Here is a 15,921-nt window from a genome sequence, read left to right as displayed (position 1 = left end):
GAATAAAAGCAGCCACAAGAACATATCATTATCTGTATAAAAACTTCTTAAATAAAAAAGAAAAAATAAGGAAAACCAAAATGGTAATATTTAAAACAATTTACGTACCTATCACTATATATGGAGCAGAGAATTGGGTATTGAACGACAAGCAAGAAAAGAAATCGCAAGTCGCGAAAATGAGGTATTTAAGACAAATCGTGGGAGGTAGGACAATCGATAAAAGACGTAACGAAGATATTAGAGGAGAATTAAAAGTAAAAACATTAAAGGAAAACATTCATGAAAAGAAATTAAAATGGACTGGGCCCTTATTTAGAATGAACGACAAGAGACAAGTTAAAATGACAAGGGAAGCGAGGCCGATAGGGAAAAACACGAGAGGCCGACCGCGGAAAACGTGGAATACAAGTGTGATGGAAATATTGAAGAATAGAAGAAAATCGTCGCAGGAAGCCAAAGAATTAGATAGGGACCGAATAAAGTGGCGTAAGTTCGCAGCGAATAACGAGTAAAGAAGACACCTCGACACCTTCCGGTATAAGAGGAATATCGATTATATATGTATGTATGTATGTTGTATGGTAAATTCATACAATATTTGTTGTAAGTTGTTTTTAATTTATTGTAGTCACAATTTACACGTGACATTACACGTATTTGCATCTCACAATTAGTGATAATTGATGAGATTGTTAACATATTTATTAAATTTGAGATTCAAATAGATTGAAAAATACACGATTTATTCTTTAGTCAGATTAGATTCGATTATGCAGCCTCAACGCACTTCAAACTTTAGAGATCTTTTGTGCATACCATAATCTAGTTAAACTCAAAGATGTCAATATTTCTGATTAAGTTGACTAGCTTCCTGGGAAGCTAGGACAAATTATAATCCCCGGACAAATAACCCCGGACAAGAAATCCCCACAAATTATCCCTGTACAAATAATCCCCGGAAAAAAAATAATCCCGGCCAAAAATCCCCACAAATTATCCCTGGACACATAATCCCCGGACAAATAATCCCGGACAAAAAATCCCCACAAATTATCTCTGGACAAAAAATTCCCGGACAAAAACTCCTTACAAAAAATCCCGGCCAAATAATCCCCACGTTTGTTTTGGACAAAATATCCCCACAAAAAATCCCGGACAAAAAATCCCCAAGAAATATTTGCTGTCGAATAGTTTTTTAAAATTTTCCTGAAATTTTGACAAATTTCGAACTCTAATTACTTGCTGAAAACTTTAGTTGTGTTATATTTTTGTTAACTTTATTTGTTTATACATGACAAAAAGTGTGAGTTTTTCAAAAATCCTGGAAGATATAGGGAATGAGCTAAGGCCCCCTTTTCATGACAGGCTTAACGCTCATATTAATAACGTGCGATTACAACTATATACATTTTCCTTGATACCGTTCACATGCCAACGCGCGTCTTAATGACCTTAAAACGCGCGTTAGCATGTGTACGGTCTTCAGTAAAATGTATGTAGTTGTAAACGCGCGTTAAGCGCCTGATCTGAAAACGGGGCCTTAGCTCATTCCCCATATCTTCCACGATTTTTGGAAAAATTCACACTTTTTTGTCATGCAAAATTTTAAGTTTTCAGCATGGAATTGGAATTCAAAATTTGTTAAAATTTCGGAAAAACTTTTAGATAACTATTCGGCAGCAAATATTTCTTGGGGAATTTTTGTCCGGGATTTTTTGTGCGGATATTTTGTCCAAAAATATTTGTGTGAATTATTTTTCCGGGATTTTTTTGTCGAGATTTTTTGTCCGGGGATTACTTGTTCGGGGATTTTTTGTCCGGGGATTTTTTGTCCAGGGATAATTTTTTGTGGGAATTTTTTGTCCAGGATTATTTGTCCGGACCCCGCTTCCTAGGTGACTTGTTTCCTATGTTAGAGTGCGCTAGGCTGAATATTAGTTGTTTATAGAACAGTGCTAGGCATGTGCATAGTATAATATGTTCTGACGTTGTCACCGAAACGACAGATCCCACTATCTGATTTGTCTATTTTTTTTGCGATCGTATCTCAGAGTACAGTGGCCAGTTACCATGTTTATATCTTTTTTACTCATTTCGAGAAGGCTTGTTGTAGTAGGCGACACTTTTATGAGACTTTTTATTGTCCTTTGTCCTGTTGTGTTAGACCGACGTAGTCGTAGTTGATTGAGTCCCCAGGTCCGGAGTTCCTATTTGATGTGGCTTTTTGATAGTCTACAGAAGGATTCTGGACTCTGGAATGGGGTATCAGCCCCTTTTTGCGAGGCTGTCAGCTTCCTTATTTCCTACAATTTACTTGTGACCCGTGGTTCAGACATTGCCCGTACGATTCCCAGACAAGCTAGCCGCTGCACTTTTTGCAGCTTGGCGTTAGCTATTGTTTGTTTGTTTTTGGCCACCATATGAGTGATGTGTATGTGACCATATGCCTAAAAACCGTTTTATATGACCAGAAAGTCATTTTAGGTTTTAGGCCAAAAGTATTTCCAAATGTTTTGCGACAGGTTCAACTTGCCACCAAGGCTCTCGATAAGATTTTTGTATTCCTTAGATATTCCTTATAGTCCAGAAAGCCACTGCGCATCCGCTAGGAAAAATATCCTGATTCGGATTTTTTGCACAATCTTACTCAAAAAGGACCCCTTTTAACAAATTTGCCTGTTGCCAGGTCCAAAAGTGGGTCAAACATTTTTTAAATGTTTTTTTTTTTCCTAAAATTATGTTTTTTGCATTGAACAATGTTTTTTTAGGTTTTTGAATCATTCCAAACAGAAAAGGTATTTAGTGGTTTTTCTCTAAAGTTGATAGTTTTTGACATATAAACGATTAAAAATGTAAAAATTGCGAAATCGGCCATTTTTAACCCTCAAAAACTATGTCAAAAACCGAAAATTTCAATGTTGCCAAGATACGCAGATATTCTATGAACATCGATTGATGAAATCCCGAAGAGCTTTTAGCAATAGAATATCGAAAACCCAATTGTTTTTTAATTGCTAATCAAGCGGGCGCGACACTATTTTCAACCGTTGCATGTATATTTGTATATGTTCTCGGAAAATATTTTAAGTTTAAAAAAATTGTTTAGAAAAATTTTTGACTGCTTTTTATCCTGGCAACATGCAAATTTGTTAAAAGGGGATCTTTTCAAGCAACATGGTGAAAAAAATTGAATCAGAATATTTTTCCGCACATATTTTATATTTACACATGTTACATAACATGCAACGGTTGAAAATAATGTCGCGCCCGCTTGATTAACAGGTAAAAAACAAAGGGGCTTTCGATATTGTATTGCAAAAATCTCAACTAGGATTTCATCGATCGATGTTTAAAGAATATCTACCTACCTTGGCAACATTAAAATTTTCAGTTTTTCACATAGTTTTTGAGGGTTAAAAATGGCCACTTCGCAATTTTTAAATTTTTAATCGCTTATACAGGGTGTCCAGAAACTCTACCGACAAGCGAAGACAGGAGATTTCTCAGAAAATTTTAAGACAATTTAACCCAATTCACCTAGTCCGAAAATGCTTCCTAAGGGAGCTAGAGCTCTTTGAAGACGGCGTCTTGTAATTAGTTTTTCTTAAATACCTCCAGAACGCTTCTATTTAGAAAAACAAAAATTGGTATGCATATTTACTTTCCAGAAATGAATCGATTCTATCTGTTGTAAATTTCAAGTACCGGTCATAGGCGTCCGTTTTGGGTAGGGCAACGGTTATTTTATCGCATAACTTTTTTGTCTTTAACTTTAAAGCATTTTTGACACTGTATTATTAAATTTTGAGGTATTCTAGTACTAAAAGTTACTCTTGCTTTAAGTCGGTAGGATACACCGTTTCCTAGAAAAATCGATTTAAAATTTTTCGTTTTTGGAACTTGAAAAAAAAAATAAAAAAAAATTTCAAAAAAAAACTGTATTATGCAAAACTGATGTATTTTACTAACTTAAAGCAAGAGTAACTTTTAGTGCTCGTATACTTCGTAATTTAATAATCTAGTGTCAAAAATGCTTAAAAATTAAAGACAAAACAGTTATGCTATAAAATAACTGTTTACCTACCCAAAACGGACGCCTATGACGGGTACTAGAAATTCGCAATTAATGCGATTAATGAAATCGATTTATCTCTAGAATATAAATAAATGTACCAGTTTTCGTCTTTCTAAATAGGTTTTTTTTTATTTTTTTTTAAATTCAAAGAACAAAAAATTTTAAAATCGATTTTTCTAGAAAACTGTGTATTTTAACGACTTAAAGTAAGAGTACCTTTTAGTACTACAATACCTTACAATTTATTAATTCAGAGTCAAAAATGCTTAAAAATTAAAGACAAAAAAGTTATGCGCTAAAATAACCGCTGCCCTACCCAAAACGGACGCCTATGATCGGTACTAAAAAGTCGCCATGGATGGAATATATTTATCTCTGGAAGATAAATACGCGTACTAATTTTTTTTTTATTAGAAATAACCCGCATCAACCATAAAAGATTATTAGCGGTGGTAAAATGATACATATTAATTTGATACAAAATATAAACTATTTTACAAAGTTTTTTTTACAGAGTTTTTACAAAGTTGATTTTAATTTATGATTGTTCTGAAACGTAGTACTCATATTTGGTTATTTAATTTAGTTTCCTTTAAAAACCTAATGATTTTGTCACAATCCGCACTGTTTAACGCACACTTTATATCACATGGTAGTCCAGTAGCTTGTTTTTGCAGATGATATAATGGACAGTCTATAACAATGTGACCTACAGTTATATTGGCGTCACAGGCGTAGCACTTTTATTGATTTTTTTTATTGAGGTTTTCTTGGGAAACATCTTTATCTTCGGAGTTATCACCTTCAGTTTTATCTAGATTTAGTTGACGACGTATTTTCTTCCTTATTCGTATAATTCTAGATTTAATGCGTCTGTCTTCGAGTTTAGGGTAGATTCTGTTAGAATTGCCAATAGTACTGTTATGTTTTTCGTGTATTCTTGTGCGATACTTAATGGATTGGGGGAACCGTGTGCATCATCCAGAAAGCCGACTATCGCTGTATAGTTTAATTCAAACAGGGTTGAAGCTTTATCAATAAATTCCTTTGCAGGTTGGATAAGTGATTCAGTAGAAACTGTTTCTCCAGTTTTTGTATCAGATTTAGTGACTCTTGGCTTTTTTTGTTGATCTTGCTTTAGGTTTTGTAAAATCTATTTCTGTGTTTTCTACCGGTGGTGTATCAAGTAGAGACGATATTTCAGAATGAGAACGTTTCGGTATAGTAATTTCTGTAGGGAATTCTTGGGAATCCATTACTTCACCAGTGTTTTCTGTTTGATTCTGGACAGAGTGATTTTTGTCTTCAGCTGTTGCATTAGAGGAAGAAATAGAGTCTTGGTCAGTTTGGGATGTAGGTATGGACGGGATTGACTGGATGGCCGTATAGGTACATGTTGAGGCGATATGACCAGATTGATGACAGAGATAGCAAGTGAGTCCATCAGAAAGAAAGATTCGGTAAGATGTATTATCGAAGTCAATGAGAATTGATTCAGGAATAACAAGATTGTCATCAGGTGTATAGTACACCTGCCTACGAAAGCTTAATACGTGACTATATTGAGGATCTTGAATTCCCGCTCTTAAGAAAGACATCGGTGAAAGAAGATGAAAGCCCTTCTCGGCAAGATATTTTTCGAGGTTGTGATGAGGAATAGACGGATAGACACTAGACAGCAGTAACCTATTAGCAGGAGTGACTAGTCTTCTTGCTCTGATAATATTATCCCTATTTTTATACCTCCGTAATCTGTTAAAAAAGTGTCAACAACTTCTTTGCTGGAAAGGTAGATGCAGATTCTGCCGTTAGAAATTCGTGATGAAAAAAGTACATTTTTGGGTTGTACTAGTGATCCTATTGCTGTAACGTAGTCTTCTAATTTTAGTGTGTCTACTGCTGGGATAATAACGGCTTGTAGTTTCGAAGGGAATGTAGCTGCTTTCTGTTGGGTAATTGTAGAGTAAGATGGTGTTTGTTGATCGGGTAACATTGGAGGACCCCTGTAGTCAGAAGTACCAGCCATCGGATAAAATTGTTAAATACTTTTTATTTTAATTTTCTTATTTCGTTTCATTATATTGTAATTGGGTCAGTACGACTCTGCCAATTACAAAGTATTTAACTTATCGAAGATAAGCCAAAAAACAAGTTTTTGTTAAACACCTTTGAATTTACAAAACTGTATGACTGGATTGAAATTCTATAAGATTTTGATGAAACCGTAAATATATTGATAAAAGTACTTACGGCAATCAAATCACAACTAATAACTAAACTACTGGTTATGTTTCTTATAATTAATTTAAAGATTTACTATGGTAAAGCGATGAAATACTTCGAGACTAAATTTAGGTGTACTTAATCAACTAGGTTCAGGACCGCACTGTACCAATTTTTGTTTTTCTAAATAGAAGGGTTCTGGAGGTATTTAAGAAAATCTCATTACAAGACGCCATCTTCAAAGAGCTCTAGCTCCCTTAGGAAGCATTTTCGGACTATGTGAATTGGGTTAAATTGTCTTAAAATTATCTGAAGAATCTTCTGTCTTGATTTGTCAATAGAGTTTCTGGACACCCTGTATGTCAAAATCTATCAACTTTAGAGAAAAGTCACTAAAGACCTTTTATGTTTGGAATGATCCAAAAAACCTAAAAAAAACTTTTTTATTCGATGCAAAAGAACAGTTTTATGAAAAAAAAAGTACAAAAATTTTTGACCAACTTTTGGACCTGGCAACATGTAAATTTTTTAAAAGGAGACCTTTTTGAGTAAGATTGTGCAAAAAATCCGAATCAGAATATTTTTCCTAGCGGATGCGCAGTGGCCTTCTGGAATATTAGATTTTAGTTAGCTTAGATTTTTTTATATAATACTATTTTAAGAACATACTTGACGTTTTCATTTTCATCCCGGAAAAATTGTGGAAAATTGTAATAAAAAAGTGTATAATTGCCAAGGTGTTAATAAATGTGAAATTTAAAGTAAACTTACAAAAGTTATTATTCTACATACATTGTAAGTAGTATAAACTTACTAACATTCCAAATTTAATATTTTAACTAATCAAGTCCCGTAGAAGAAAATTATTCTCATGTGTGCAGTTTTCTTAGACAACTTTCTAGGGAATATAGTATAAGTTACACCGCAGATATCTTAACTTTCAGCTTTCATGACACGTTTGTTTAACACGTTCAGTTACCTATATTCTTTATATTAGCCACGTGTGTATTTTCTTTGAGTTATGTTCTTATTACCCACATCGCTCTTTAAAAAGTATTTAAAAGAGGACAAATGTGTTTCTATTTGATTTTTTTTAAATAAACAATAATACATAAATTCCAAAACCAAAATGCCTGATTATCCAGATTTAGCCATACGGCTGACACTCCCTCTAAGAGGAAAATTGACTCATCCCAGATACCTACGGTATCAAAAGGATTGAGCTCTGGTGGGACTCTTTCCGTGTTATCGAGCCCTAGGTGACTTGACACGCCGGTGTATCTCCCAAAAATTTTCGTACACTTCTAGCCGTCGCGAGTAGTACAGCTTTTTGCATGGTCTTATAAAGATGTTCATTCAAGCCCAGCTTTTTTATGTTTTCTGGGAGGTTCTTCGGGATGACTCCCGCAGTAGAGGTTATAATAGGTAATCAGCGGTGTGATGGATGACCGAAATCATCTTTAACGTAAAGTTATCCGAAGTTATCTTAAAATATTATATAAAGTTATAATCCTCGAATTGGTGTGATGTACCATATTTAACTTAACTACTGGCGTTAGTTCTTGACAGTTCTTGAGTTATCTAATATATCAACTGTCACTTTATAACGCGACGTTAAACCTCAAGTTATGAGATAACTTTGTAGTTATGTAAGGACATGTAAGGTTAGGTTCATCTTTTGACTTGTTTTTAGAGAGAAATCAAGTGAATTTATAAGCTAATAATTTAATAATTAAGAATAGAAGGGTAATACAATTTTAAAAATTATACAAAAATCGAATCGAGAGATATAAGTTGAAATTTTATTTTAAGTACCTAATGAGCTTTCTATCCAGAGTTGCCAGATGATATTTTATAAATCCCCCACTTAGAAACTAAAATTCCCTCAAATTGAAGCTCAAATAAACCAAATTTAAATTTTTGCCGCATTTTAATAAATTAGTAGTTAAATGAAGAGAACAGTAAACCAAAATTATACTACTTATCAACGAGGGCCCTGAAAATAATTAATAGTTTCTATCGTCTTCGATTATATCGGAGTATAATATACAGTTCTATGTACATTCGCAAATTTAATTTACCGTGACCCCTTAAAATGCTCCATAATTTTCCGCCCCCAAAAAATCCCACTACAATTTCTGCTTAGAAAAATTTCCCTAGACGCTTTCAAATTACCCCAAAATTGTAGGAGAATACACCAATCTGGCAACCCTGTTTCTATCTACCGTTTGAAACACAACCGAACCCGAACAGCTGTTTGCTGTTCGGTCATCGACGGTGGCCGACGATGGGTATTTACTTTTACGGTCATCTACCCATCCTGCAGCATGTTCCGAACAATCTCTAGCGCTCACTCCAACTTGTACTATTTCTACATAAGGTTCTCTTTGTTACGTCAAACTTTGTTCCTGAAATGTTATTTCTAATATAACGTTGAAAAAATAACTATCTCATAACTCAAAAATACATCACACCGTATTTTACCTAAATAGTTATAGTTATGGGCATCGTTATACCTGAGAGTAATCTTAACTTAAACTCAAACGTTAAAGATAACTTCGGTCATCCATAAAACGGCTGATTATCTGGGTTCTTTGCATTCTCCATTGCCTTCGTACTTGAATTTGCAAATCTCTGTACTTGGTGATCTTTTCAGTAAATTTATTACGTAGATTATTGTTGTTAGGAATCGCCACATCAATGAGTGTTGTTTGTCTCGTTCATTTAGTGACTAATACGAGATCTGATCTATTATGTGCCTCTGTTTGTGAGCACTGTATGCACAGTGCAGTCCCAGTATAGCTTGTAGTTGTCATTCTCAAAGCATACTCCCAGGAACGTATTGATAATATGGGAGATGGTCAGTTTGGAGTAGTCCCAGTTTGATAGCTATCTCTTGATGAAGGATTTTTCCTACTGAGTCATGCCGTTCCTTGTATTCAATTGTGATAAATGCCTGGTAGCCCCCAGTAATATGTGGAATGGTTTCTTGGTCTTGACAATCATATCGGCATTTGTCATTTTGGACCTGAGGGTCTTTGACGATAAATTTCAGGTAATTTTTGTTGGTATAACCTGATATTGAATGGTCAGTATTGAAGCTTCCGTTTCGGGGAACATCTTTCCTGATATCAACCAGTAGTTCGACGCTATACTGTCAAAATAGTCTTGGCTGACCTCATTGGGATGTCGTCCGTACAGAGGTTTACCCATCCAGGTGCGCATTTTTTCGTCTTTAGAAAGGTGGGTTAATTATTATTATTATTATTATTTTTGTACTACGGTATTAGGCGTCAAAGCCCTTCCGGTGGGGATCTATGGAGGAGTGTCACTAACCGCAACCCCCTGTCCCTTGCCGAACTGCTCCTTCATAGGCCGATTAGACATCAGCGCATTCCAGGCTAAGCATCAGATTTATTAGGGTTTTAAAATGCTGCGTTAGCATTTTTTAGTTTTCTGTTAACCAGGGCAGGGTTTGAACTCACATACCTGGCAGTGAAGCGAAGTGAGTCGGCCGCTGTCCCGCTCGGCTATCTGACCGACATCATTATTATTCTTATAAAAAAAACGAAATTTATTTTTACACAAACAGACTTAATTTCATTTGAAAACTATTTTTATAACGTGAATTTGTCATTTGTCGCCCTTATACAATGCATGACACTATTTCAAGATAATCAATGAACAGCCCTTCAAGGTACCAAATATTCTGTGTATACCTTTAACCGATTGTTTTTTTGACAAAATAAACTTCTACGTGTCAGCAGAAGAACAGAGCTACGATTATTTGAAACTAATGTAAAGTCTGTCCTGTTATATGGAGCAGAAACATGGAAAAACCATAAACAATTCTTTCAGAAAATACAATACTTCATTAACAGGTGCCTACGTATTATACTGAGAAAATAAGGAATTGTGGAGAATAACAAACGAAGAAAGGATATAACATACAATAAAAAACGGAAATGGAAGTGGACAGGACACACCTTATGAAAACCAGCAACAAATATTGCTAGACAAGCTCTAGATTAAAATGCTCAAGGCCAAAGAAGAAAAAGTAGACCATATTATACGTGGAAAAGAACAATAGAGAAAGAACTCAAAGAAAATAATTTACCATGAAACCATGCAAGAAAGATATAAAAAAAAGAAGGGAATGGCGAAAATTAGTAAACAAAATTGGACGGAACGCAACAGATGATGCGTGGGACTAATACATTTTGACGCCTGTCAAAATTTTCAATGTATTTTAAATGTAATCATTTTTTTACAATCCTGACAAAACTAATAAATATTTTTAAAACACTTAAATGTAGAATGAAAGATTACTTTATTAGCGAGCGCCGAAAGTCCCTTAGAATGAATAAAAAAATTATTTTGAATGAAATATTTGAAATTAAAAATAACACCAAATTTTATCTTAGTTTTTCACCCCTATAACTTATTAAAATAAACATTATAGAAGTTTTCAGGGACTTTCGGCCCTCGGTAATAATGCAATCTTTCATTCTGCGTTTAAATTTTTCAAAAATACTTATTAGTTTTCTCACGATTCGAAAAAAAAATGAATCCCATTTAAATAGCATTGAAGCCGAAAGTTCGTACCCATCCCCTTAATGTTAATGTATTATATAGTATTTATAATATTAAGCTCTAGTTTTATTTTTTTAACATTTCGTGGCTTATAATATTCTCAAGTTAGACTCGGCCAAGTATTTCGTGAAATATTCTATAATCATATCACATACTTCGTTGCTTTGCCAAATTTCAACGGCAAACTTTTATGATGGGTTTTATAAAAAAAATTATTTTTATTTGGGTATAATAATAGAGAAACTAAAAAGCAATACAGCAACCAGGAACAGACGGAGTTTTGGCAGAATTGTTGAAATATGAAGGATCAACTCTGGGGAAGAATCCATTACCTGATAAAGTTGGTATGGACCAAGGAGCAAATGCCGGATTAATGGGCAGTTGGTCTTATACAGCCAACATATAAAAAAGGAGATAAGAGTTAGAATTACAGATCAATTACATTGTTAAATGTAATATACAAAATCCTTTCTGGCATTATCTCCAATAGATTGTCAGAATACTCCGAAAATATAATTGGTGATTATCAAAATGGATTCAGACCAAATAGAGCCATTACAGACAGCATATTCATACTTAAAACGATACAAGAAAAAGCTTATGAAATCGACATAGAACTATATTATTATAATATGTATATGTTACCGGCCAAACCCGATCTCAGGACAAACTAGTTTGGCCTAGGCCAAACTAGTATATCCTGATATAAAGACGCACAGGTCAGACCAAACTAGTTTGACCTAGGCCAAACTAGTTTATCCTGGAGTGCATGTTTTAATATCAGGATAAACTAGTTTAGCCTAGTCCAAACAAATTTAATCTAGTCGAAAGTAATTGATTACAGATTGGTTGCTGATTTAAACGTAAGTTTAGAAGACACTATTAAGATTTGTAAGACTTTTAAGTATATAGGGTAAATAATAAACCGAGATGGCACTTGTATGAGGTAGAAATGAAAATAGTACGGGGAAAACAAGCCACGAAAACACTCCATGGAGTGATATGGAAAAACACTCTAACTAAAGAAAACAAAAAAGGATTTTTCAGGGCATAGAGCTGAATATTACCCTATATGAAGTGAATAGTGAATTTTGAGTTATCTTTATTTACAATCATATCATATTTTAAGTAACTTTAAAACAGTAATTATGGTTGAAACTCTAAAACTGAAGTCAGATGTCAAACTTTTCATCTTTAATAGAATCCTTGGGTTATAAGCTTTCATTAGACACCTCTATTACATCTATCTGTATTAATAACGGAGGAGTTGTATTCGCGGACGGATGGACCGACTGTCATGAAACTGGAAGTATGAAGTATGTATATATTTGTTCTCGTCTTGCGAAGTCCCGTCGAATAATATATCACTTTTACTATTCCGATGACTTTAACACAGTATTTCCGTTAACAGTTGGCGCTGCGCAGTTAACAGTTAGAGTTCCTAGACTACGAACGCGCATGCGTCTGATGGTTGGCAACGGTTGCTGATCGTTCTACGAACAAACCTATTTGCAGCCGGACGGACAGACAGCCTAGGTCAAATTTCTCATCTTTAGTACCATCCTTGGATTATAAGCTTTCATTTGACACCTCATTTGTCATTCTACCTGGTATAATGACGGAGGAGTTAAGTTCACGGACAGACAGACAGACGAACGGACGGAGGGACAGACGGACGTGGATAATTCAACGATTTCACATTTTTCAAAATTGGTGAAAACAATATTAATTCGTACTCGATTTTATTCGTAAGTGTATCTTTTCTTTTAATTTTTTGAGAAAAACTCATCCTTTTATTTATTATTTTTTATATTATTTAATTATACAAGAATATATTGATTTATAGCATGTATCAATATCTTCAATCTTTGTATCATATGATAAAATATACAATATATCGATGTATAATTTTTTTTGCCATCCCTGTTGGGACGTGATTTGGGAATTCCCCGCATGTAAAAGTCCTTACATGTTCGCTAAATTACTTTCGACTCGGCTAAATTGGTTTTGACTAGGCCGTATTAGTTTATCAAGAAGTGTGAGTTTTTATTATATCAGGATAAAATAGTTTGGCCTAGGCCAAACTAGTTTGGCCGTCATATATATTTACGATATATTCTTTTGGTAGTACCGTAATCGATAATATTGATATCGATTCCAATGAAGTATTGTAATCCAAAATTCAAGTTAAATGTAACATTGTAACCTATTGGGCATTGGCTATTGATTAAAAAACCGGACAACGGTTTTTGGAATAACCGGTTTTTTGGACAGGTTATAACCACCACCACCAGGTTAAACCGTAAGAAAAAAACCGGTATAACCGAAAACCGGTGTTTGTCAACAACCGCCATCCCTATCTATTACAGCTTGTCGTAATATACGGTGATACTTGGTGATTTTGTCCACTGGCGGAGATAAATAAGTGGGAATGCATTCGGTGAATTGTGTATCTGTTGACTGCGCACGTAGTTGGACCTTAATATCAATACAACCAAGTATCACCGTATATTTGACAAACTGTACCTATTTTGACCTGCACTCTCCTGAATAGTAGTTATTATTGATATGTTTACTTTTAATAATTTTATTGCTTATTATTTAACCATTTATTATTTAAATGTGTTTATGTAATTGAAATTGAACTTTAATTTTTAATTTTATTTATTCAAGGTAATAAAATAGAAACTATTCAGCTGTATATTTATTGCAGTTTACATGGCATTATCAACAAAACACATTTGACGATCAGTTAGCGCCATAACAGACGGGCGACTGTGGCCGGCCAGTCTGTGGATCCACAAAAGTAGTTTCCGATTATTATTGACCGTGGGTTCTTATGTGGAGTGGACGTTGCATCACAGTGGCCGGCCACAATCGCCCGTCTGTTATGGCGTTTTGTGATGAAAAATATGTTTTGTCGTTTACAATATTTTAAGAAATTAGTGTAAAATGTAGAGCTGTTTAGATACTTGACTGTGAGAATCTTCTCTGTTGGTTTTAGGGGCTTCGGGTTCATCACCTTCACAGACCCATCAAGCGTTGACAAAGTATTGGCACAAGGTACACATGAACTGGATGGCAAGAAAGTAAGTATTCATTTTTCTTAAGTAGAATATAAGTATCAATATAGTATGGTATAATTAGAGGCAAACCCAGACATCAAAAGTGACAGTTATCCTCCAACACCAAATTGTTTTATATGGTCCACATAATGTTCAAAAAAAGTCACACCATTTTGAGCGACGGGTTTGGGCGGGAGAGGGAGGAGAAATCGGTAAATTCGTAGTTATTTAGGTTTTTCGTCAATATTTCTAAAACTATGCGGTTTAGCATAAACAACCTTCTATACAAAAATATTCTACATTAAATTTGAAATAAAAAATATCCTATGCATAATCCTTCTAAAATGAACAGTTTCAAAGTTAAGGAGGTATTATTATAGTATAATTGGTCGAAAAAAGGCCTAGCCTTTTGAGGTTTGAACCAGAAGAGATCTTAAAACTACCAATAAGAAAACTGTTGGCCTTCGTTGAGGCCACAGGACTTATTAAAGTTTAAGGAGAAGAACAGGGTTTGGTACAAAGGTCTTATGACCAAGTGCCAGAGACTAACGAGTCTCGCCTGAGTTAAGAAGAAGAAGAAGAAAGGCCTAGCCCAGACACTCAAAGTAAAAGTTTTCCTCCAACACCAAATTGTTTATATGGTCCACATAATATTGTTCAGTAAAAAGGTACACCATTTTGAGCGTCCGGTTTGTGGGGGAGATGGGGAAGAAGTCGGTAAATTAGTAGTTTTTTAAAGTATTTCGTCAATATTTTTAAAACTATGTTTTAGCGTAAACAGTGTTCTATACGAAAATGTTTAAAATAAAATTTAAAACAAAAATGGTCGTATACATAATTGTTATAAAATCAACGGTTCCAGAGTTACGGAGGGTGAAAAGTGGAGGTTTTCGATACTTTTTATATTATTCGGCAATTTATAATAATATTACTGATGAATTTTCTTTAACAGGATTGTGTTTTGTAAATGAAATTTGCTATTTCATTGGCCTATGGTATGTTAGTGACAAGCCCTTGAAGAAACGTCAACCTCACCACGCAAAATCATCATCAATTGCCCAAAAAATATAAAAAGTATCTAACACCTCCACTTTTCGCCCTCCGTAACTCTGGAACTGTTGATTTTATAAAATTATGTATAGGACCATTTTTGTTTTAAATTTTATGCAGAACATTTTGTATAGAACATTGTTTACGCTAAAGCATAATTTTAATTGAAGAAAAGCGTAAAAAAACTACTAATTTATCCCCTTCTCCCCCCCAAATCGTACGCTCAAAATGGTGTAACTTTTTACTGAAAAATATGTGGACCATATAGAACAATTTGGTGTTGCAAGAAAACTTTTACTTTGGATGTCTGGGTTAGGCCTTTTTTGGACCAATTATGCTATACTACCCCCGTAACTTTGGAACCATTCATTTTAGAAGGATTATGCATAGGATCTTTTTTATTTTAAATTTAATGTAGAACATTTTTGTATAGAAGGTTGTTCATACTAAACCGCATAGTTTTAGAAATATTGACGATAAACGTAAAAAATTACGAATTTATCGATTTCTCCCTCCTCTCCGCACCAAACCCGACGCTGAAAATTGTGTGACTTTTTTTCAACATTATGTGGATCATATAGAACAATTTGGTGTTAGAGGATAACTTTCACTTTGGATGTCTGGGTTATGCGATTTTCTGGATCAATTGTATCATATTAATAATAAAATGATCACGTACTCGTTTTTAATTTCACTACATTCAGTACATTTGATTCGTCAAAAAATGCCATGCGAATGTAACCATGACCTGTAATACTTTTATCTTTATAAATACTTTTTTTTGGGTGTGGTAGTCATAATAAAATTGGGCTTCGCTAAGGCTTACTATTTATTCTATTCCAAGCTTTTGGGGGCGATTACCCCCTTTTTCAAGGTTCTACAAAGAAGTTACTTGCTAAGTACTCAAAAAGA

General features: G+C 34.3%; 1 protein-coding gene across 5 annotated transcripts in view; it reads left to right on the top strand.

Annotated features, from left to right (window-relative positions):
• Positions 1-15,921, top strand: part of LOC126882898 (RNA-binding protein Musashi homolog Rbp6) — a 1,676,353-nt gene that overhangs the window by 304,569 nt on the left and 1,355,863 nt on the right. For all 5 annotated transcript variants that reach the window (XM_050647970.1, XM_050647972.1, XM_050647971.1 and 2 more), the window contains one exon: positions 13,899-13,983. In XM_050647970.1, coding sequence (XP_050503927.1) covers positions 13,899-13,983 — 85 coding nt within the window. The remainder of the gene's footprint in view (positions 1-13,898; positions 13,984-15,921) is intronic.

The sequence above is a fragment of the Diabrotica virgifera genome, chromosome 4 (assembly GCF_917563875.1).
Source record: "Diabrotica virgifera virgifera chromosome 4, PGI_DIABVI_V3a".
NCBI lineage: Eukaryota > Metazoa > Arthropoda > Insecta > Coleoptera > Chrysomelidae > Diabrotica > Diabrotica virgifera.
The sequence above is the reverse complement of the archived record's forward strand: the minus strand, read 5'-3'. Positions and strand labels throughout refer to the sequence as shown.